Source organism: Macrobrachium nipponense, chromosome 13 (assembly GCF_015104395.2).
Source record: "Macrobrachium nipponense isolate FS-2020 chromosome 13, ASM1510439v2, whole genome shotgun sequence".
NCBI lineage: Eukaryota > Metazoa > Arthropoda > Malacostraca > Decapoda > Palaemonidae > Macrobrachium > Macrobrachium nipponense.
In genome coordinates this window covers 100105664-100131169 of record NC_087206.1, presented here as the reverse complement: position 1 = coordinate 100131169, position 25506 = coordinate 100105664, and the positions used below count along the sequence as shown (strand labels likewise).

The 25506-nt window shown below is 36.2% G+C and overlaps 1 protein-coding gene across 1 annotated transcript in view; it reads right to left on the bottom strand.

Moving 5' to 3' along the window:
- LOC135225224 (uncharacterized) overlaps nucleotides 1-25506 on the bottom strand; it is a 255163-nt gene that overhangs the window by 127476 nt on the left and 102181 nt on the right. The window contains exons 5-6 of the mRNA XM_064264547.1: nucleotides 15708-15777; nucleotides 12265-13952 (exon numbers count right to left, since the gene is read on the bottom strand). Coding sequence (XP_064120617.1) covers nucleotides 12265-13952; nucleotides 15708-15777 — 1758 coding nt within the window. The remainder of the gene's footprint in view (nucleotides 1-12264; nucleotides 13953-15707; nucleotides 15778-25506) is intronic.

Sequence of the window (25506 nt, the reverse complement as noted above, 5' to 3'; positions counted from 1 at the left end):
AAAATGGATTCTTTGGTTATTACATACGTTAATCGTGCATTAACCATTTTTTCTAAGATTTTGCATAGGCAACTTGTTAGAGATATCGGTCTATAATTGGATGGATTACTTGCATCCTTTCCTGGTTTGTTTATTGGAATAATTATGGCATGTTTCCATTTATCAGGAAAGACACGTTTTAGCCAGATACTATTGTAAAATTTTAATAAATATGATTTAGCTATAGGAGCTAATTTTTCTATCATTTCAAATGATATTTTATCATATCCTGGTGCAGAGGGATGACAAGAGTTGATGGCATTATCTAGTTCATCCATGTTAAAAATATAGTTATATTCCAGGTCTTCAAGAGTTTCAAAATTGAGTATTATATTTTCTTTTTTTTTCTGATACTTTGAAAATGTGTATCTAGGCTGGAGTAAGCACTGATGTTTTCAAAATGTTTCCCAATTATGTTTGATATTTCATAAGTATCATGGTATATTTTTCCATTTAAATGTATTGCACTTCTTGGAGGTCTTATATGTTTTCCATTGATTTTCCTTATCTTTTGCCAGATATCCCTTGTGGATGTGTTTGAAGATATGTTTGAGACATATTCTTTCCATGATGCGATTTTTTCAGCTATTACCGTTTTTCTAAATTTGGCTGTATATTTGTTATATAGTGGTTTAATGTGGTTAATTGTTATGTTGTTATAACTATTTTGTTTAATATGTTTATACTATAGGGCATTTTGTTGAGTGATTTAAGGCGAGTTTTGAGTCTGTTTAGATTGCGACTCAATATATGTTTTATTTTACTTAATGTTGTTAATGTTGGATTCCACCATGGGACAGGGGATTTTGTGGAATGTGTTTTGGTTTTTGGAATACTTTTATCTGCAGCATTTATTATGAAGTTTGAGAAGGATTCACATGTAGTATTGTGATCTTCATTATGTGGGAATGGTGGTATGTTTCGTGTGTATAGGAAATATTTTCATCCCAGTTAGCTTTTTGGATATTATATCTTGTAGGTGGCAATATTTTGACATTACTTAAGTAGTTCAGAATGATTGGGAAATGGTCACTTGTGTATGAATCGTCTAGGACGTTCCATTCAAATTTCTCCGCTACATCATTTGAACATAATGAAATGTCAATTGAAGAAAAGGTTAGGTGTGTATTTGAAAAATATGTTGGAACTTCACTTTCATTGAGACAATACAGGTTGTGTTTCATTATAGTATTCTCTATGTTGATTCCGGATGTGTCAGTGGGGTTATTAATATCCCATAATGGATTATGTGCATTAAAATCTCCTACTATAAGTAGTGGTTCCTGTATACTTTTGCTAATAAGTTCAGAAAAAATCACTGAAATTTGCATTGAAATTTGGTTGGTTATATAAATTACAAATAGTAATTTTACTTTTATCAGGCATATACAGTTTAATTGATGTTATTTGATATGGCATAGATGGTATGTCAACAGGTTCATATGTAATGCTATTATGAACGTATATGGCTGTGCCTAATTTTCCACCGTCAGTTGGTGAATAACAGGCAATTTTATAGTGTTGGATATTTGTAGGGTTACTTCCTATATGTTGTAGACATATGCACATTGGGTTGTGGTCTCGTATGATTCTTTGTAATTCACCCAGACGTAGTCGGGTTAAGAGACCATTTATATTCCATTGAATGATTTTATATTCCATTATTGGGAGGAATTGGTGTTAAATTCTGTAAATTGATTGCTGATTTTACTTTGTCTCGTAGTTTATATGCATTTGAATTTATTTGTGGTTTTTTAATCATTGTATTTGTATGTTGGTTATTAGATTCTGCAGTTGTTTGTTTTTCATAGTTGAATATTAATAAGTCTATTTTTGATTTTATAATTTCCTTTTGTATTTTAAGGATTCAGAACATAATTCGTTCTCATGTTGGTGTGTTAAAGGGCACCTCCTTAATTTGGTAAAATTGTCAATACAATTTCGTACTGTGTCCTCTGTCTTGTTAGTTAGTTGGTTATATGTACTTACAAAGCATTCATTACAACCACAAGATGAAGCATGTTTGGTAATGTTAATTATTGGTTCAGAAGTTTTTGGTCTAGCTTTAGAAATTTCTGGTTTTGTAATTCTATTGTTCCTTTTCTGTAGTGATAAGGACTGTTGGTTTGAGGGGTTATTTGTTTTGTTGTTAATGGGATATTTCGGTCTTGTGGATGGTTGGGGGGTGATAGTTATATTTTGGTTTGGTTTAATGGTATGATTTTCATTAGTATTATTTGATGGAAATTGTAAAGAGTGATCTTTACTGTCCAGATGTTGGCTGTTTGATTGAGATTGAGGGTAATTGTGTATTTCCACTTGTGATGAGGTTAGTTTAATATCTTTTTTAAAATGTTCTCCTGGTGTATTTGGAGTCTCTCTGGATTGATTGTAATTTTCAATATTTACTTTTTTTCCCTTAGGTGGGGTTCTTTCTAGAATTCTTTTCTTTTTGCCAGTTCGATTATCATCATTATTTAATTCTTCTTCTATTGGAAGTTCTTTTCCATGGATAACTGAATCATCTATGTTAGTGGTGGTATTGGTTGTTGTAATATCATTTTTATTTTGGGTTTCAGTATTATTGGTATGAAATCCAGTTTCCATGTTTATACTATCTTGTTTGTCATTGTGCTGTTTGATGTCTTGATTTTTAGTCACATTTGAAAAGGTGGGGGTTTTGGATGGATTGTTAACGCCTCTTACTTTTAGCTCAAGTCTGGCTTCCATGACTGACATTCCTGTCCTATTTATTAACAACTGAAGTTCTGTATTATATTGGTAAATGAACACTCCTTAGATTTTGCGTGATGGGCTAGTCCACAATTAATACATTTTGATTGATTACAGTTCCAATTAGTGGTATGGTCATCTGATGCACAGACTGCACATATAGCTTTATTACGGCATCTTTTGTATGTGTGTCCATACCTTGAGCACTGTGTACATTGTAATGGTTTAGGAACAAAAGGACGAACTTCTCTATTTTGTCCAAGAATTTTTATTTTAAATGGCAAGTCTTGGCCTGTAAATTTTATTTTGGCAATGTTGATATTTTTACTTTTATCTTTCCTACTTGAAATCGAGTATATTTCTAAATCGTGGATATTGTTATATCTCAATTTTAGGGAGTCTAGCAATAGTTGTTTTGAAGGAAGCTCCTGCTCGCTATTGGGTAGAATGACTGTACCCTGTACATAATTCAATGTTTCGTGGCTTGTAATTATTACCTTTATATTATTTATTTCTGTTATACTTAAAAAGGCAGTGGACTGCTTTTTATTGGTTACTTGGATAAGCCATTCATTGTCCTTGATGTGTCTGCATTCCATGTCTTGTGTTGGATATATGTTAAGTAATTTGTTTTCTAGCATCGCTGCTGAGATTTTGTTGTCAGCTTTGAGGACTAGAAATCTTGACCAATTGTCTGGTCCAAAGAGGTCATCAAAATGTACCAATGTGGGATTAAGTCGGTAATTTTTGTTTCTCTTTGGTCCTTGTTTTATGTATGTTGCTTGTCTATTATGATTTTTATATTTTCTGTATTGCTGGGAGGATTATTTGTCTCTAATTCAGAATTATTGTTCATCATATATGGTTCCATTGTTACGATATTGGAGTTTACCAATTTATTTTTGTTTGTTTCTTTTTTATTTATGCACTCTATTTGGTTTTCTGGCTCTGCTGCTTTACTTGGAACAGGGTGTTCCTTTGTATCTTTTATAGTACTTTCACTGCTTGTGGCAGTACCTAGGAAATTCGGGAGTGACGTGCCAATGGTCATCAACTGTGCCGTAGTTTTTCCATCATGGGGCCCAGGGGTACTCAAATCATTTATTTCACAGTTCATAAATTTTGAGTTTTTACAAAAAAAAAAAAAAAAAAAAAAAAAAAAAAAAAAAAAAAAAAAAAAATTCTTGAAAAGATATCATTGGCCCTTCGCGAAGTTAAATCTTCTGCCAAAGGCACAAGTGAGAAAGGACTCCCAAATGTCCGCATCCCTACCCTACCCCAAAAGGGGATGGCATAACATGATTAGTATGGCCCAAGTGTAAGCAGAACCCGCTTGCTAGGACTAAGAGTATTATGTTAATACAATTATCCCCATCCTAATCACATTATGGGCAAACTGGATAGAATGCCGAGAGTTCTATTCCTAGAACCAGGCCCCCCCTGGAATCCGTGGTCCAGCTCCACAGAATAGTTCCGCCTGAAAAATAGGTCCGAACATTGTCGGGTAGATGATGGATCTACCACAGTTCTCACTATTTAGCTTCGGATTTAACCCCACGTTAAGCCATGACATGTTTTCTCATTATTTGCTTTCAAAAATTTTGGCAAAAATGGAAAAGTCCACATAAGTTTTCTCGAAAATATATAAAGTCATATGGGACTCTTGGGTTCGAACCTGGGAAGAGATTCCTGAGGTTCGAGAGACCCCCTCACCACGTCAAGGTGGTCCCAAAATGAGGGGGGCCATTCAAGTGGAAATTATGGTTATGTAATTACTTGGCAAGTTATTAAATGAAAAAAAAATTTTCCATATACAAACTGAAGTCAGCAGAAATCTTCCAATAGTCTGAGTACCCATCCAAATCCCTGAACATCCCAGGTGAAACTAGTCACTCTCTGAATGGTCTTACCAGCAAAAATCTGTGGAAGGGAGGTGGTGTACTGGCAATTGGAAAGTGGGTTTGTATGATGAAATTTGTGTTAAGTTTCTCACGTTTGCTTTGTTTGAAGACTTGATGTTCTTTATGTTTTGTATGTATGTCTTTGTTTGTGAATGTGTTTGAAGGTTCATGTTGTTTTTTTTTATTTTTTTTGTTACAGTTGAGTAATAGATGGTTAAGTTCCCTTTAGCCTGTAACAGATTTCCATTAGCAACTAACAAATCAGTCGAACACCTGGAGAGGCTGAAACCAGCTGATTGTCTACAGATTGTCATTTCCTTAGCCATTGTTATCATAAAGCATTGACGGAGTAAGAGGACAAGAGATAATAAGCAGATAAGATGTAAGTGGGCGCAATAAGGCACTAGTGAAAAGATATTCATTGTATTCAAAATTATTTTCAGAAGGCTCATCTATGATTCATTCAGCTTTTATACACAGATTCAGTTTTCTGCAAGGAAGTGTAGTGCTTTGACAGAAGTAACAGAAAACTATTCCTGAGAATGTAGAACTTTGAGTATACAATAAGAAAAGGAGAAATCACCTCAGAGGAAGACAGAATTTGAGGTGAATCAAAGAAGAGAAAAGGCTACTGAAGAAGTCGATGTGAGAGGGGAAACTATGAGTAAAGTATATACCATTGGATCTCTTTGATTTATTTGACAGCAAGGCTTTGAATGATTCTTTGAAAACCAACACAAACACAGATTTAGCATTATGATTAATAAATTAGGTTAAGGTTCTTTTGATGGTTGTTGTAATATTATATTAATATTAATAATTAGGTTAATGTTCTTTTGATGCACATTGTAGTATTAAGGTTAATAAATTAGGATAGTTTTCTTATTTAACCTTTAAATCTGTTCCCTGTCACCCATCTCCAACATTGTGTAACAAAGGCCTTACAGTGGGACACTTTTGTAAAGTAATGGGTTTGTAAAGTAAAAAAAAAAATGATTTTGTTTGAAAAAAATGTATCTACAAAAAAACAAACTCCATATTTTATGATTGCCTGAATATTATTAAATTCCATATTTTATGATTGCCTGAATATTATTTAAGTGGGAATATATCACTAATCAAGGAAACGAGACTTGATGAATCCTTAGAGCAAGGGTGAATAGTATTCAGTGGACTTCAGTTTTTAACTAGAGGTCATTAAATTTTCTTTTTTCAAGTCCAAATAAAACTTGAGCCGAGACTATTACAGGACAACAAAAATACATATCCAAAGATTTATGGATCCAATTTCTTTAAACAATGGCGCACAAAAAATGAAAGGTACCTCTTGGATGTTATGTTTAATACTGAATAAGTTTCCATATTAGTATTCTTAAAAGAATGTAATCATTCTTCCAGGTATATACTCTTCTTAGGGCAATGCCTCATGGCCCCATCTAAGCAAAGAGTTGGGTCTTCCTTATTTCTAGTTAAACTAGCAAAGATAGAATAAAAAAAGTTGGAGAAGCTTGTGAATAAGAACAAGTTGTATGCACCTTTGCTACAAACCTTGGTATATACAAGAAGCCAATAGTACTCTTATCTGTGATTGTACTGAAAAGGCATGAATTTCATTAATAAAATAGTTGGAATCAAAAGCTAATAAGCTAAGGTTTCAAATGTCTCACTGGAAAGGTTGAATTCAGGATTGTGACTTTTGATATTGTACTATTATTCACAAAGGAACACCACAGATAACCTGCTGATATACTGCCACTCTAATAGAACTGATTACAGTAAACAGTAAACATCCCCATATTCGTGATCTCAAGATTTGCGGATTTTTCTGTGAAACCAGTCTATTAATTATTCGCAAAAATTTTGGCAATTCGCGGACTTCTTCATCGAGAAATATTCAATAAGTAGTGTATTTTGAAGTTATTTTTATAACTAAATACATTTTTTATGATGAAAAATTATTAACTAATTTCAAATATTTTTCTAATACGATTAAATGATAACATTAAATAAAAATAATTCTGTATCTCTCATTCTCCCCTTCCTATTTCAGATTTCTTTCTCTCTCTCTCTCTCTCTCTTTTACTGAGATAAGAGAATTTTTATGTATATGTATGTTTATTTGTTTTGTATAATAAATAAATGATTTACCTAATAAGTACTAATTTTCAAACAATAATAATAATAATAATAATAAAAATAATGATAACAATAATAATAATAATAATAATACACTGTTATTACAATATCTATGTATTTCTAGTTAGTAAGTCATTCAAAAATATTAAACAAATAAAAATCACCCACAAATCTTTTCTTGCAAGCTGTGAAGTGTGGGGGAGGGGGGATTTGTCAAATACATCACATTATTCAACATTTTCTGACAACAAGGGTACCTGTTGCCACTCCCTGATCAAATTAATTTCCACCTTCCTTCCTTTCTCTCTCTCTCTCTCTCTCTTGCCAAAGGGTAAATTGAGAAATGGATAGATACATAGATAAATACTTAGTTAAGTCCTTTCTCTCTCTCTCTCACCCTCTGGAAAAGATACGTACTACTAATTTGGGTCTCTTTAACCAATTGGTATTAACACATATGCACACTGTGTGTGCGTGTGTGCAGCGTTTTAAAAATGCGTAGCAAAGGTAATATACATCTTTGGAAGACAAAAACACAAACAAATTGTTTTGTTGTCATTCACTAGAAAAGAGAAATAGATTAACATTTCAGAGAGATTAAAGCAATAAATTCTCTCTCTTGCTCATGCCAGCCTTGTAGGCTAAACATAAAGACTTAGTGGTATATATATATGATGGGTTGAGGACTGTCTCTAATCAACATTACCTGCAACAACTGCCCATTTTGCCAGGAACTACAGAACCTTCATTTCCATCTTTCCTGGCATAGGTTCTTTTGTCTCCAATGACAGTGGTGAGACGGTAGTTGGGGGAGGAGGAGGCATTGCCTGCAGAGAAGGAATCTACTGGAGGGAGTGGTGAAGGACTCATCATCATTTCCTTGGGACAGGATTGCCCTTCTTATACTTCCTCTTCTCATATAAGGCCCACCGAGATGCCTGGCACTCTTCACACTTGATGTATTTTGAATACCTTAAAACATCCAACCCCATAGCCCCCCGGCACAAAATACACAAGGTATGTGGAGTGCAGGTCTACTGCTATCAGGGACATAAACTGGCTTCATGGCTTGCCTTTGCCAGCACAACGCCTGAACTTGAGCTTATTTTTCTCCACAGTAGCCATATTACCAAACATGGGATTGTACATTCATGAGGCACACAAACCAAAGGAAGGAGAAAGGTCAGCCATATAGTTTGGACACCACAAATAAATAAACTACTAGACCTCATGCCCCAAAATCTCACAAATTTCTACAAATTCTAAAATTAATTGGCTACCTATAGGAGGGGTACTAGCACAAAAAAAGCAATGTATGTAGCATTCAACACAGGAAGGTGCTAATACAACTGAGAACACAGTGGGCAAGACTTGGCTGACTAAGATTGCATGCTCACAAGCCTACCCGACATGATTTTTTTTCTAGTTAGTAACAACCAAAGCACACCTTGAGAAAGAAAGCACAGTTTAGTGTTCCTGTTAAAACAAACAGGCCATGCTACTACAGTTCAACTACTTGAAGAATTACAGAAAGCTATCACTTACCCTTGTCAATTATACAAAATAAAAAGTAAATACTGACGGTAACAATTTAGTTTTGAAAAGACCGCCAGTCATTAATAAATTACAAATCCCATGTTTGGCAGAAAAGTCTAATTTGCCACTTCTTTTACATAAGCACAAACTCAAGATTATAGAGATATCCCTGTGGTAGGGATGTAAGAGTACTAACACCGCAGGGCCTGCGTGTCATAAAAGGCGACTAAAAGGACAGCTGCTGCCTTGCAATCTTACTTCTTCATTAAAAGGCTAGGCCCACAGCCAATAACTGAGGAAACTGCGGTCTTGCAGTCGTACTTTTTAGTAAAGGCCAGGTCAACTGCCAATAACTGTGGAAACTGCTGCCTTGCAAGTGGACTTTTTAGTCAAAGGTAAGGCCCACCGCCAATAACTCTGGTTGGTGACAGCAAGGGCATACAATTGTAAAAACCCCCTTTTCCAAACAATAAACCATGCTGGATGATTTAAGGAATATGAATGCGGCTAGAGCATCCCCTGTAAGCAACACGTGTCAGAATCTCCCTACCAGCGAGATAAATGGACAAGGGGTACCACAGGGGTTACAACTGTGGCCAAAGAAGTTAGTGAAAGAGTGGAAGATATGAGCAGATACGTGGAACATTGGTACTCTAACAGGAAGACTGTGGGAAATACTGGATGTGATGGAGAGGAGGGGGACGATATATTTCTTTTGTGTGCAGGAGACTAGATGGAAATGGAATGGGACTAAAGAGATAGGAAATGGGTATAAGCTCTATTACAGCAGGTCATGAGAGGAAAGAAATGGAATTGGAATTATAGAAGAAGGTACCAACTGAAAGGAAAAAGTGGTAGAAGTAAAGAGCATAAATGATAGGCTTTTAAAGAGTCCAGTAATAATAGGGGACAAAGTAGTAAATATAATATCAGCATACGCTCCTCAGATGGGGTGCCAAGAGCAAGAGAAAGAATTACGTATTTAGACAGGAGTTTGAGGCAATCATTAGAACAGTGAGAGAGGAGGAGAAACTAATAGGCAGTCTCCAGTTAATAGCGGGGGTTCCATTCTTGGTGGGTGCCATTAACCGAAACTCGGAAGTTGATGCCACAGTTACTCTATCATCAACACCTTATGGTGCTGATAACCAAAACTTGGTGCTTTGTGGCACCATAAATTGCCGATTCTATGGCGCATGACAAGTGCCATAAAACCAGATTGCCATTAACTGGTAATAGGAGCCAATATAAATGGCAGGGTGGGAAAGAGAAGCGATGGGTACGAGGAGGTACACGGAGGCCATGGGTTTGGAATTAGAAATGAAGATGGGGATTACATATTGGAGACAGCTCAGAGTTTTGAATGAGCATGTATGAACACATGGTTTCAGAAGTTGGATAAGCACTTGATAACTTATGAAAGTGGAGGAGTGCAAAGCCAAATAGATTACATCCTGGTTAGAGGAGCCAACAAAAGCAACGTGATGAACTGCAAAGTGCTCTTGGGAGAAGCAAGTGTTAAACAACATAGGTTGGTGGTGATGGATTTTGAAATGAGAGGTAAAAAACCCATAAAGAGAAAGAGGACCCCTCGAATTAAGATTTGGGACATTAAAAGGAGAAAAGGGGGAGCAATTTAGGAGGACTGTGAGAGAGAGATTGCTGGATAGGGGGAATGTAGAATCTGGACAGGGTAACAGAGTGGAAAATATCTGGGCAGATATGAGAGAAATATGTGTGGGGGAAGCAGAGGAACTGGTAGTAAGAACCAGCGGATATGGAGTGTCGAGAGAAAAGTGGTGGTGGAATGGAGAGGTGAAAAGAAAATCAAAAGCATTTAAGGCCAGGAAAGCAAGGCATGCACAGGGTGCAAAGGAACGGTACAGAGAAGAGGAAAGAAATATGAGAAGGAGGGTAGATATAGCTATTGGAAGGATGGCAGAGCAGTTGAATGAAAGGATAGGAACAAGAGAAGGAGAAAAGGATATCCATAATATTTCAAACTTGAGGAAAAGGCAGACAGGATTTGGGTAAATTGGGTGTCACCAAGGATAAAGATGGAAATATATTGTTTAGGGATGAAGACACTAAGAGGTGTAGAGTATTTTGAACAACTTTTAAATACTGAAAATGAGAGAGTGGAGATGGGGGAAGCACAGAGCGTAGAGGGACCAGCGATGGAGATACAGGATGCAGATGTTAAAAGAGCATTAAGTAAAATGAAGAATGATAAAGCACCAGGTCCATCGCAGAGATCCAAATTGAAATGATCAAATCGCTAAGTAAAGAGGGGGGGAAATGGATGCAGGATTTATTAAAAGCTAATGGCAGTCCTTGGTTATTGACGGACTTGGTTAATGGCGATCCGGTTTTGTGGTGCTTGTCTAGCACCATAAAATCAGCGATTTATGGTGCCATAACGGGCCAAGATTCAGTTATCGGCGCCATAAGGTGCTGATAATAGAGTTATGGTGTCATAACATACCTAACGGAAGCGCCGTTAACCAGTTATCAGCACCATTATCTGAAACTTGGTGCAATAAGCGCCATTAATCAGAGAGTTTCGGTTAATGGCGGTTTTCACTTATCAGCACCCTTCCGAGAATGGAAATCCCCCATATAACCAGGGACTGCCTGTGTATGGAAAGAGGAAGGAATGTCAAGGGAACTGGGGGGAGAGTCTAAAGGTATATCGTAGCAGTGTGGATTCATGAGAGACCAATAGCATCCCAAGAGAAGTGATGCTTTGGTGTTTTGAGGAAGTGGAAAGTCCCAGAGAAGTTGGTTAGGCTGGTCAAGATGATATATCAAAGAAAGAGCACAAAAGTAATAACAGCCGTTGGGGAAACAGAAAACTTTGAAGTTACTGTTGGATTACATAAGGGGTCAGCATTAAGCCCATTTTTGCTTGTGCTGGTCATGGATGTGTTAAGTGAAGAGATCAGGAATGAAGAGCTGTGAGAGTTGTTGTACAATGTGAACAGAGGTTTTGGTGAGCAGTAGGGCAGACAGAGGCAGAATAGTATTGCAAGAAAGAAGAAGCTCAATTGTAAAACAGGTGGAAAAGTTTAAATACTACTTAGGACCTACTTTAAACCAAGAGGGAGAATGTGAAACTGAAGTTGACAGAAGGATAAAAGCTGCATGGAGGAAGTGGAGCAAAGTAGCTGGAGTAGTATGTGATAAGAAAATGCCAATCAAGCTGAAATTCAAGATCTATAGCACAGTGATAAGACTAGTGCTAATGTATGGAGCAGAAACATGGGCTCTAAGAAGAAAAGAGGAAGTAAAGCTTGAGAGAATAGAGAAGAGAATGCCGAGGTAGATTATGGGAATATCCCTTGCCCGAGAGATTGGAAAATGATGAAATAAGAAGGGCAGGCTTAGTAAAGATTACACAGGTAATAAGAGTGTCACAATTGTGGTGGTATGGCATGTGTTTGAGGATGGATGACAAGGAGGGAGTGAAGAGGGCTTGGAAGGCACCTGTTAGAGGAATAAGATAAAAGGGGAGACAGAAAATTAGATGGCAAATTAAAGTGAAGGAAGATGTGGAGAGCAGAGGTTTGGTGGAGGATGATGCCTTTCATAGAAGGCAGTGCAGAAGGTGCATCAGGCAACTGACCCCTTAATGCAGGGATAACGGTGGGAAAGGAGAAACCCAGATTAGAGTGAACTTTAATAATTAGTACCTTACTGGTTTTTATTAAACTTTAATTATTAATATAAATTGCGCCATAAAACAATTCCCTCATAAATAGGCTTAGTTACAAAAAGATGTTTTAACAAGACCATCTACATGGCCATGTGAAGCATGCAATTTATATCACCAATCAAAAGTTACCAAGAAAAATATTTACATAACAGAATTCCACAATTTTCAAAACAAAAGCCAAACCAGTTATATATAATAGCTCACCTGATGTGGTATCTTTAAGTAAGTCAGGTAGGTCATCACTATCCTCTGCTGGTTCTTCTGAGTCGTCTGGTTTTTTGCCAACTTTCAATTTCTTGCTTCTCTTCTGAGATGGTTCTCGTTTTCTCTTTGGAACATTTTTTTGTTGCATACCACTTTCACCTACTGCCTCCCTCCCAACTTCTGTATTGCTTTCAATAGCCTCATTCTCAGACATACTAGCATCCAGTTTTGCACAACTCTTTTCAAATTCTGATAAAGAAGAGTCTGCTTCCTCAACTTCCTCTCTGGTATTTGACAAATCAGGGTCATCCCTACAGCTGTCACCTAGAGCTACCTCATGATCACTTTCCCCTTCGTGACTTGTGCCCAACCCCACCTTATTGCTAGCCGAACTGTCACAGTTTTCATCCATTATTTGATGGCTATCATCTACACCCTCACCCATGCCACTACTCGAGACCAACTGCTCCGAATCAGACTGATCTGGTAACTCTCTCCTTATTTCTGAAACTACAGTGTCTTTGTTTGTAACAGGTAATACTTGCTCAGACCTACTTCCATTCTCCTTTACATGCTTGACATCTGAAATGTGTTCTGCAATAGATCCTGAATGTCTGTCATCAATACTCTGATACTGTACCTTATCAGAGTTTCGTACGGGGTTTGACAGCAGCAAAGAATCTTGTACTGGTTTCGGACATTTGCCATTACTTTCATTATTTCTGTTTATATACCCATCATTGGATATCTTGCTTGCATGAGACACTTCCCTTAGATTCGGTACCTCTACAGCCCTATGACTGCGATCAGCTTCTCCATGAACCACTGCAACATTTTTTTTATTAACATGATTAGAACCAGACACATTACAAACATTTGAAACCTCACAGTCTGTAACTTTGCTACTAACTATCGTGAAGCTTTCGGACGCCTCTTGCTTACTTTCTTCTACATCTTCCAAAAACATTGAAGATTGAGATACTACCCTTTCAGTTGTCATGCTTCTCTGCAGAGACTGATTTTGTGCTACTTCAGAATGTTGTGGTTGGGATGTCTTTTTGTCTTCCATAACTTCTTCCGATTCCTCCTCAACAATCTCAGGGGACTTTGATTCACTACCTACTTTGACAATTTCTGGAGACTGTGATACAACACCTACAACCATCTTTCTTGATTCAGAAAGCTGAGGATCCCTGTCACTTGAAGCTTTTGTGAAATGCCTATCTCCAACACCTAATTCTAAGTTTGTTTCCTTGGGTATGTGAGGTACAACTTTGGGTGGTCCATACTGAGCTGAACTTGGAAGATGCATATCATGAGACTTACTTGTGCTAATTGTCTGTACAACTTCCTTGTAACAGTCACTCCTACCAGAAACAGTCTGTTCATCTACACGGACAACCTGACTTCTAACTTCACACAACTGAGATTGGCTATGCTTATGAGAATCTGCTATGTGGCTGGATACTTTAAGAACATCTAAGCTCTGCATTTCCCTTGGTAAAGTAGGAGGGACTTGATCATAATCATCCTCTATGTAACAGTCACTGTCATCACTTGCCTCCTGCTTACCAACATCTACCAGCTGGGTGTTATTACTATGGGGGCTTCTCATCTTGCCAGAATCAAAGGAAGTAGGACCCTCAGGTTCCCCAATGACTACCTCTCCCGGCAAACACCCCTGGGGTCTGAAACCAAGAGAAGACAAAGATGAGAAACCCCTCATAAATGTAATAACAGGTTGTTAACTAAGCTAATCTATCAGCAGCTCAAAATTGGTGGAATGAAGACCATGATAAAACAAAGCTAAAGTTTTCTATGATATTAATAATGATCGAGTATATATAACAAAAATGAGTTACCAAAGCATGAAAGCCTATAGATCTTTTTATTTAAAGGATACTCAATTTAATGTCCTACCAGCAATATTCCATACACGTAGTAGCATATGAAGCATGAACAAATGTTAGCTTAATAATTTCCAGCTGATTGTTTCATTTTCTTATATTCTCAAGTTCTTTTATTTCCCAGCAAGGATCATTCATTCTATGGGATACCCTTTCCCCCAGGCTAAGTGCCGCGAACAATTTTCTCAGCAAGTTGTTGGACAACCCTAATATGCAAGGAACATAAGACAACCAGCTACAATGACTAGATAAGATGAAAGATTTTTATAACACGAACTTGTTAAGATTTTAATAACTGGCTCAAAGTCTACTCACAGAACATGCAAGTAATTAAAAACATAATTATCAGTTGGTTTAAACTAAACACAAATATCAAAATTTAAAAATTGGGCATGTGTTTCTGGATCTTTTGCCATGTTTATTTTGAAAAACGTCTTTTTATTTGGTTCCTTTGAGATTATAGTCTGAGGGCTACATAGTTGCTCTCCTACTTCAGCAGCAAACAAAACTATAAACTATTCAAAATCTTCTCTATTCATGAAAGCACCAAACAGAGATACATATGGGCTCTTTTATACTTGATTGGCTTACCCTAACTAAGTTACACAAGCAAAAGAAAATCTAATTCTTGGCTTTTTTCTCTGCAATGAAAAAATGTAAGCAATTATAAAAATAGTTTTCACTAATAAACGTATTACTGAAACAAAGTGGAAACTCATAACGAGAACCCAGTAGTACAGACTTGCGAGTTGAAGAATCACATCTTAATCATAAATAAAATTTTCAGTTACATATGGAAGCTAATCTACTGGGGCAAGATGACATTATAATCTGATATTCTATGGGAGCAGTCCAAATTAAACTAAATACCTTTCGCACATTTTTTTTTAACCAAGATTGGTGGCTGTTGTAAAACTTGCAACAAACTGGAAATTTTCTGGCCTCTGCAGATTTTAGTTTTCAAAATTTATTTTTTGCTTCTTCCAGTTCCACAGTATATAGTTCAATAATATTTTAACAATTGAGTCATAAAAAGGCTCGAATTCTTAGCCAACAAAACTATCTGCAAGTGATAAATTCATAATGCATTACTGCTACCGCACAACACATTCTCTACTTGTGCTTGAAATTACAGGAGTGAAAAAAAAAAGAAGTTTTTTTAAGGTAGCAACATAAGCTACTCAACATATTATAATGCACTATCAAATTTGGCAGGATGAAAGAAGAAAAGTTTTAAAAAAATTACAAGAGTTTATTTGCTTTTCCATTTTTACAGCCCCCAAAAGTAGAAGCAATGCCACACCTTCATACTTCTGTGAAAGCAAAAGTATTGAAGGAAGGGGCAAGATGACTGAACATGCTCACTCCAACACAAAATAATCCTTTAAAAAATTAATCTCAAATACTATACAGGTCACTGTTGTAACAAGATACATCATAGACCGGAGAATCAAAGTAATTTTAGTCTGTCGTAAACATTTCATCAAAGAAAAAGTATAAGCTGCTGAAAAAAATTGATACAATAACAATTATTACCTTTCTATATGTGTACTATGGGGATCAGATGATAAATCCGGCTCAAAGATGCAGGAATTCGTAGGGGCGTCTGAAAGTGTCAACAAATTAAAGAGAGAATCTGGCATTGATTAGATTAACCCTTCTTGTCTCCTTACAAAGCTTTACCTTAAGTGATAAATGAATACATAATAATGAGCAAAAATCTATAAAATCATTACGTAAATGGGGGAGCTAACAATTAACTATCTAATTCATGTAAGGGGCTGGGGATAACAGTTTACTGAAATAAGAAAGTGACGATGGTCATTTCAAACAACCCACTCAAAATAAAAAGGCCTAATCTTGGTATGAAACATAGTGCTTGCACATTCAGTATCAACCCTTCATAATACATTGTAATTACATACTTTAACAAAATGAGTAAATAAAAAAATGCTCAAAATATATAGTACATGTAAATACTCTATGTAAATTGTGTCCTTATCAAATATTTCAAGAGCTATATAGTATATAAACTTTGACAAATCTTCAAAAGCAATGCATGATTACATCCCAAAAATGAAAAAGGGAAGAATAAAATTTACACTAAGTTGGTGGTTCACAACTAACAGACTGCTTTGCAATGGAGAAGTCAAATTTGGTTGTGCTTTTTTGCATTATTCTGTGCTTGCACACTGGGTATTTTCAACCCAAACAATATAATAACAAAAATAGTTACACTAAAAGTGCTATACAGGATAATGCTGTACTGTAATGTCCTACTTATATGACCAATCTTGGAAAGATCAGAAAAATCTGACTTTACCACAGCTACAGCAAACTTATTTTACTCTCATAAATATGAAAACCACTACACACTAAATCTCCTATGCTTATATATCATCTAAGAGGCACAAATATACAACTCACTTTAAGTGTAAGAAATAATAAAAGAAACACCTTAAAAGGACCAACATATCAAACAATTCACAAGATCCCTTTCAGTAAATGTACATATAACTTTTCTTGAACCATTAGTTAGTCATTAGCAATAAACTTATCTTTTCTAAAGCGTCTACTGGACATAGCTTAGATTTCTATAAATGAATACATTTATATAAATATTTGATATCACTTTATACAAAAAAAAAAAAAAAAAAATCTAGTCCACAGCATACTTTTTTTTCAAGATGGTTTCCCAGGGTAACAATAATGTCACTCCATAAAAGACAATCTTCAACTCAAGTTTTTCCAAGCAGTGTATGGCAGTATATTTTAAGACCATCAGAAACCAATATTTGTACTATAGACAAAAATGTCTGGCCATTAATAGCAAATTAGTAGAAAACAGCCAATGAGCATAAGCTTAAGAGTGTTTCTCTACAGTTTTAACAAGTAGTGACATGGACTAGACCCTTACGAAATGTGGGGTCCAATCCACTGGTCTTGGAAATAAAGGGATACAATACATTACATCATGATTAAATCTATATAGTCCAAACTTTCCACTTTTATCAAATTTTACAACATATCATTCTGAAAAACAGATGCTACTACAGCATAGCATTCCTTACATTTGCAAAGTATTTCACATTCATAAACAATGACATTTATCATGTTGAGTCACAGAGAAAAGAAACATTCAGTGGATAAACTACATTGGAAAATAATTTATCCAAGAGTGGTAATCCAATTATTCTAAAATTCTGTTGTTCATTCTCCACTGGATGTGTGATATTGCTACATTGAAGTTCATCAGTTTCAATGAAAACCCTTCAATTCTTCATGTGATATTTTGTAGTACAGTACAGTAAATACTGTACCACTTTTGTTCAGTTGTTCCTTTTTATTACAGACTTCATATACATATATACAGTGAACTCCCCGTATTCACATTCTCCAGATTCGTGGACTCACACATTTGTGGATTTCTCTTGGGAACATTTCCTTGCATTATTCGCGGAAAATTTACCTATTCGTGGTATTTTTCTGAGAAATATCCACAAATTCTTGTTTTTTATCAATTTTATCATAAAATGCACTTTTTTGTGATAAAACAATTAAAAAACCAGGTACACAAATTTTTTGTAGGTTTTACTTGAGTTTTAACAAATAAAATAGGTTTTAAGCATTTTTATAGGGGTTCCAACTATTCACGGATTCTAACTATTTGCGGAGGTGTGTTTGTGTGTGTGTGCGTGTGGAATTTTACCAGATGGATTCGTTCATAGAGATCTGGTACATGGAATGAGAATTTCTGATTGTAGTACTATGTATCACGATGACAATATTTACTAGTTTTCTTTCATGAATGGGAAAAATATTACATCATCGTAAGTAGTGAATGTAATTACTTCAGCTTCTACAAACTTATGTTTGTATTCCAAAGCATTTAAAGTTAGTCGGCATCAATGGCAGTCAATGTTGCGACAGCTAAGGTAGGTTGCGCAAATCTAGTTGCATCCGCAAGAGCGTTTTCTATAATGGGAGGAGGAGCCCTAGAACTTTGAGCGGGAAAGCACAAGTCACTGGATAGTCTTACGTAACGGATTTCACACTTTGATTACATTGACAATGACATGGAACGAATGCTAGCTGCTGTTTACAAAGCTACTGTCTAAAAAAAAAAATAAATCTTTATCAAGGTTAAAGTAGCATGCCAGCTCAAAGGTTTTCTGGCTATGCTCCCATTACAAAGCAGTTCGTAGTTAGCCTACACGACTGCGTTACTTTGCTGCGAGGTTGAAAGATCTCTCAACACATCAGCATTTTTTGCACTATATAAAACTTTGTCTGTGCAATACATATTGAGTTGTTTGTGGTAATAAATATTTTTACTTAACACAGCTTTTTCTCGTGCAGCACGATCTTGGCAGCCATATCACTGTTTCCCAGGTATCTGTGTACCGACTCACCAATCTTTCTTTTGCCTTTCCCCATCACCAGTCCGTCTAATACTATCGCTCTCTCTCTCTCTCCTCTTCTAAAAAAAACTTTAAAAATATATATTACCACTCAATCTTCCAAAGAAAATATAATGAAATTAAGTAGTTATAAATTAGCCTATGCTTTCAAGTAAGCAGATTTTGCTCTCTCTCTCTCTCTCTCTCTCTCTCTCTCTCTCTCTCTCTCTCTCCACTTTTAAAACACATTTGAAAAAATATTATCACTCAATCTCTCAAAGTAAATATAATGAATTAAGTATCTCTATCGATAGGCCTATGCTTGTGCTCTCTCTCTCTCTCTGTACATATATATTTTCAATGGTAAAATGTTTAAGATGACTTTGAAATTATATTAACAATCTCAAAGATTAATGCAATAATAGGATAGTAACTTAAAGTATACATTTGGTATTTGAACTTTCAAGATAGGCAGTTCTAAGTATTCGCTGGTTTTAACTATTCGCGGGGGGTCTGGTACGTATCACCTGTGAATACGGGTGGTCCACTGTAGTTCACACACAGATTTTGTATCTCAAGTATGGTAATACAATATGGTAACAACTGATAAAATTGTTGTATAAATACACATTAAACGGTCATAAAACCAAGGTAGGCTGTGGCTAATCAGACTGATGCTACCTACCTGATGAATTGTCATTCACAAGGGAGAGAAGAAGGGGTTATATTTTTTCAGCATATTTATGTAACATATTTTGTTACAAATATGGGGAAAAAAATGCCAAATTTGCTTTTACATTAAGTTTTCAGTTTAACCAAAAAGGGGGAAAAGTAAGTAATGCCTTTGGCATAGTTTTCTGTTTAACAAATATTGGGAAAAATAGATAAATGCCTTTTACATAAAATTTTCAGTTTAAAGTGTGATGGTTATTTTAAGGCACACATATTGAATGTTTGCATTTGTGGTATTGACAAAGTTAGGTAAGGAAGGGTAAAAAGATGCCCTTGGACACCCCTATATTTTTTATACCATGATCCAAAAGGCCCTTGGCTCTAATTAATCTGGATAATTGAAGGATTACCATATAGTATTTTCTCATGATTACCAATTTTTGTTAATCACTAGCTTCCTTCTGTAATTTACTCCGCTACTCACCTACTTTCCAATTCCACCTAAGAGAACTTTATTCTGTTGTTTATTAAGACATTTATTGGCCTTTTCTGCTTATTTTTAGTTTTCTTACAAGAAAACTATATCGCAGCTTTGTCTGTCCATTGGCACTTTTTCTGTCTGCTCTGAGATCTTAAAAAGTACTGAGGTTAGAGGACTGCACAAGGTATGTTGATCATCCATCTCCAATAATCAAACATAATAAAGTACAGCCCTCTAGCCTAGTTTTTAATGTATTTAAGGTTAAAGTTAACCATAATTGTGTATCTGACAATGATATAGGCCAAGCCACAACCAGGCCAACAGTAATTCCAAGTAAATACCTTAAAAAACTACATTTTGGTAGGCTTAAGAAACTGGCCTAAACTATGTCAGCACATTTCTTCAACCTATAAGTTTGCACTGGTCTGTTTAACCAAATAATGATAGTAATAATAATAATGGGCACCGTGGCAGAGTGGTTTGGCTCATTGATGGACTGGTTAAGATGTTTAACCAAATAATGATAGTAATAATAATAATGGGTACTGTGGCAAAGTGGTTTGGCTCATTGATGGACTGGTTAAGCAACAATGGGGCTGGTCAGTTGTTGGATGGGTGACTTCTCTAATTGGCACTGATTCATTGGGAAAGGATCTTTCCCACAATTTCCTCAGTCTACTCAGCTGTAAGTGAGTACTTATTCCTGATGGGGTAGGGTCCAGCTAATAGGATAAATACCAAAACTCAGCAATAACGGAAAGAAATGAAAAATTAAATGACAACATAAATGAAACCTCTGGCAACAGAGGAGCTTCGTCCGGCAGCCAGGTATACATCCCAATGAGCGGGGAGGACGGTTAGGTACTTGGAGGTCATCCAGCAACTAATCACCAAAACAACAGTAACCAGCAACCTGAGACTGGAGCTACAGAGGCAAACCAGAAGAAGAAATGGACAAGAGAAGAATATAAAGAAATATGGAGATGCTACATCAGAAGCAACCCAACAGAAACAGAACAGAGGCTGGCAGACCAAGTAAGAAACATAAAATTGAAGAGCTGGCTCTCCACAACAGAAAGAGGGGAACTAGAGAGAGAGATAACACCAAACCAAAACTTATACATAGCATAACTATTTAAAGCCCAGGACGCAGTGTTACCATGCGCGAACACCACAGGCGGGTGGACAGATGGAAAAAAACAGAGTATAGTAGTACAACTCATGGGGATACATACATCAACATAACCATCACAACCAACCCAACAGAAACCAAAACTTCAACCACCTTGGAAAAGGCACCTGGAAAAACAAATTATGGTGATGAGATCTGACTTGAGTAAACTGAAAGAGATGGCAGAAAAGAGACTAAGTAGCAAGAAAATAAGGAAGGAACTTAATGAGAAATACAAAGTATGGGAGAAGGGAATAAACAACACAATAGAAGATATAAAACAGAAGCTTATAGCCAAAGCACATAAGATCCAACGGTACAAGAACAGGATTGAAGGATACAACAGCACAAACTCTTTGGAACCAACCAGAAAAGACTATACAGCCAACTAAAAGGGGAAGACAACCACCACAAAATTTCTGAAGCTGAACCAAGTTAAGACTCTGGAGCAATCTGGTATCACACAAGAAAACATGCAACATGGTTCGAGAAAATCAAGGCAGAAGAAATAAGGAGAATAAAACAAAAGATTCAGAGATCATGACAAACAATCAGACACCAACAAAAGAATGCCTAAATGGGAAGCCCCAGGTCCCAATGAAGTCCATGGATACTGGTTCAAAATCTTCAAGGACCTATACCCACAAATAGCAGAAAAACTTCAGCACTGTATCACACACCAGAAACATGATGAAAGCCATACAATCATGGGCAGTAACAGTAATCAGATAAAGCCCAGGAGTAATGGGGTGGAGGAAAGCTGAACTCTACAACACAGGACCAGAAAACTAAGAAACACATGACAATACACAAAGCACTACACCCAAGAGTAACTGCAGGCAGGCTATACATAATACCTAAAGAAGGAAGGAGAGAGCTATCAAGCATAAAGGACTGCATCAACACTGACAGCAGAGCACTGGGGCAATATCTAAAACCAGTGAAGACAAGTGGCTAAGGAGTGCAAGGGAAGGAGGACTGACAAAAGTAGATAAAGACCCAGAAATATTCAGAGAAAAAAAGAACGAAAAAGAGAACAGAGGAATGGCACAACAAACCAATGGACAGACAGTCCATGAGACAGACTAAAGAACTGACAGCAATGAAACATGGCAATGGCTATAGAGGGAAGAACTCAAGAAGGAAACATAGGGAATGCTAACAGTGGCACAAGATCAGGCTCTAAGAACCAGATCTGTCCAAAGAACAATATAGGGAAATAACATCTCACCTATATGCAGGAAGTGCAATATGAAAAATGAGACCATAAACCACATAACAGTGACTGTCTGGCACTTGCACTACAAAAGGAGGCAAGATTCAATAGCAAAAGCCCCCCAATGGAGCCTGTGCAATAAACACCAGCTACCTTGCAGTAAGAAGTGGTACATACACCAACTGAGGGAGTGATAGAATATGTACGATATGGCAAAGAGCCTCGTGATGTTGATTGACAAAATCAAGAAGTGTCATTCATTGATGTGAAAATACCATGGAACACCAGAGTAGATGAGAAAAAGAAAAAATTGATAAGTATTATGACCTAAAAATTGAAATAAGGATATGGGATATGCCAGTGGAAATTCTACCCATAACCATAGGAACACTAGGCAAGATCCCAAGATCCCTGAAAAGGAACCTGGAAAAACTAGATGCTGAAGTAGCTCTATAACTTACAGAAAAGTGTCCTACTAGAAACAGCGCACCTTGTGAGAAAAGTGATCGTCTCCTGAGGAGGCAGGTTGCAACGTGAAACATCACACCATAAAAACCACCCAGTCGAATACGATGACTGCATTAGACCCCCCAAAAAATAATAAAATAAAGTAAATAAGTATATAAATAATAATAATACCCTCATAAGAAATATTAACTAAGATTGACAAAATTGAGATCAAATCACTTTCCTAGAATATGGGTAAAACACAATTCAGGTGATTCTTTACTTTAGTAAATATCCTGTCTTAGTAAATACTGGAAATTCAAAGCTACAGGACCAGATTACTTAAATACTAAAGCATAGTCTTTTTTTATATAAAACTCATGTAGTCTTAATAGGTGCAATATCATCTAAAGCTTTGAAGCAAGACTTAAAAAATTTTGTTTTAGACCTGTTATCATTTCCTGTACTATAAACTAGATTTGTTCTTTTGGGTTCTCTGTGACTCAGCATTTACAGCTGCTGCATTCTTCAATGACATTACAACAGAAAAAAATTAACAGTTCAAACCTTTTATTACTACTTTAAGTGACCTATCAAGGGGAGAACGACACAGTGCTGGATAGCTGCTTAAATTAACAAGATTTGAATTTTTTTTTTAACAAAACTGACTTTTTAAACTCAAACCTATCATTTACATGGCAAAATCTATGGATCTGCATAAACCTTGTACGTTTGATATGTGGTTCAAAAGAATCAGACAACTGTCTGATGCCTGGCAGCACGAAGCATGCACGTCCATGTAGCTTAAGTTCCAGATAAGCACAAACCTCATCTCTCATGTGGTTTAGTCTATATCTGCAAGCAGCCAGCAACGCTGAGAGGCAGCTGAAAGGACTTTGAAGGAACAAGTCTCCCTGCCTATAAGTATAGCAAATACTTGGTGTCACAGCACTGACAAGCCCCAAGAAACAGTCTGGGTTTGAATGTGCTGTCTCCTTTTCAAAGTCTTCAAATAAACAGAATCTCTCCATGGCCTTCCAAAAAGAAGACATTAAGTTCTTGCTAAAGAACAGTTGAGTAAAAGGGACAGTAGATAGTGGACATGAATACTATACTGTGTGAAACTGCCACCCACCACCATCCCAGGAGACTTGTAAACCCAAAGACATATTAACGTGGAAGTACTTCCTGGGCCAAGCTGAAGAAAAAACTATCTTTGTCAGTTACTTTTCTCTTGATTCCTTATAACTAAGGATCTTAATTTAGGCAGAAGAAGCAAATGATCAAATTGGCAAAAGCTTCCTTGACAGAGGATAAAATAATATAATCGACCCCAGATCTCCTATTTGTGGATTTTTCTATGGACTGTAAATACCCACTTTTCACAAATAATTCACCTATTCGCTGTATTTTTCACTGGGAAATATTCACAAATTACAGTATTTTCCCATAATTTTCATGACTAAATACACTTTTTGTGATAAAACTATTAAAATACTCAAGTATAAGCATTTTTAGAGAATTTTGTGTGTGTTGTAAGGGGGTCGGCCAGTACCCCTATATATGGGGGTACGTATAGGGCAAAAAATGCAGTCATGAAGAAAATTCATGGAGCTTCTTATGGCAATGGAGAATGCATGTATGAGATATTTTGTTAAAATTCCTCTTACTTTCGTAGTTACAGGGTAATTAGTAAACGTAACTCAATAAGCCAACAACATTGATCTGTACTAGCAAATGCATTATTTCTTCTGTTATTGTAAATTTTGATAATTAGTGTCAAAGAAATTGTGAGCAATGGCATCTGTAGAGAATTCATGAGTCGCAGGCGGGAAGGTTCTCAGCTTACCACACTTCAGAAACAAGATAGAGGGTACTCGTTTGAGTTTCAACTCTGACATTTGCTTGCTTTTATGTCTGTTCATCTTTGTTTTGTCAAGAATTTCATCATGACAAAGAGGAAAAGACAAGCAAAACATCTCGCTAACATACAGAAGAAGGAAATTCGCTCTAATAAGCAGAGTTAGTGGAGGAGAGAGAAAGAGTTGCGTAGGAAGGAGTGCCCTGTTTCGCCAGACGCAGTACCCCAGGCTACGATCTATGAGCAAAGGGATCTCCGTTTATGATTAAATTATAATAAATAACATACGTAGTTTTGTTTTATTAATATCCAAAAAGAAATATAAAATTCATAATAATCATTATTTATTAACATCGTCTATGTAAAAATACAAAGAAAAACTTTGAATGTCTTTGTAAAAATACAAAGAAAAACTGAACGTCTTTGTAAAAATACAAAGAAAAACTGTGAACGCCCGCATCTCAAAACTATACTTATTGACCTTCAAATTCTATCTTCTCCCTTAGTCTTAAAGGTATAGCATTGAAATCTGGTAATAACTTAGAAAGACATTATAAAACAATCAAATAAAGCCCTTTTCTTCAATTTTTTTTTTTCTGAAATTTTTTTTTCTGATTTACAGGGTTTTTTTTTTTACCACAATGAAAAACTTCATATCTACGAAAATATGACTTTAAACAAAAAAACTCTTCATTAGATTGGAGGTCTACATCAGGTCTGTATATGGTAGTAATCCCAGGTCTTAATATTAAATACATATCAAGGGAGGAGATAGGATTTGAAAAATGGCTATTTTCGGGATAAATTGCCATGGCGTCACTAAACCGAAGGTCAGAGGCAAAAATCATATGCGGTTTGAAGATGTCCCAAGTCACTTTATTAGGTGGTGGGAATGTCAAAGTCCTGTCCTTAAAAAATGGCAATAGCCGGGCGGCCACCTTAACTATCAAAATAGGCAGTTCTAACCATTTTTGGAGGGGTTTTAAGTATTCAAGGATTTTAGCTATTTGCTTGTGGGGTGTGTGTGTAGTATCCATCCCCTGCGAATACAGGGGTCCACTATACAAGTAATAAATATAAATTGTGG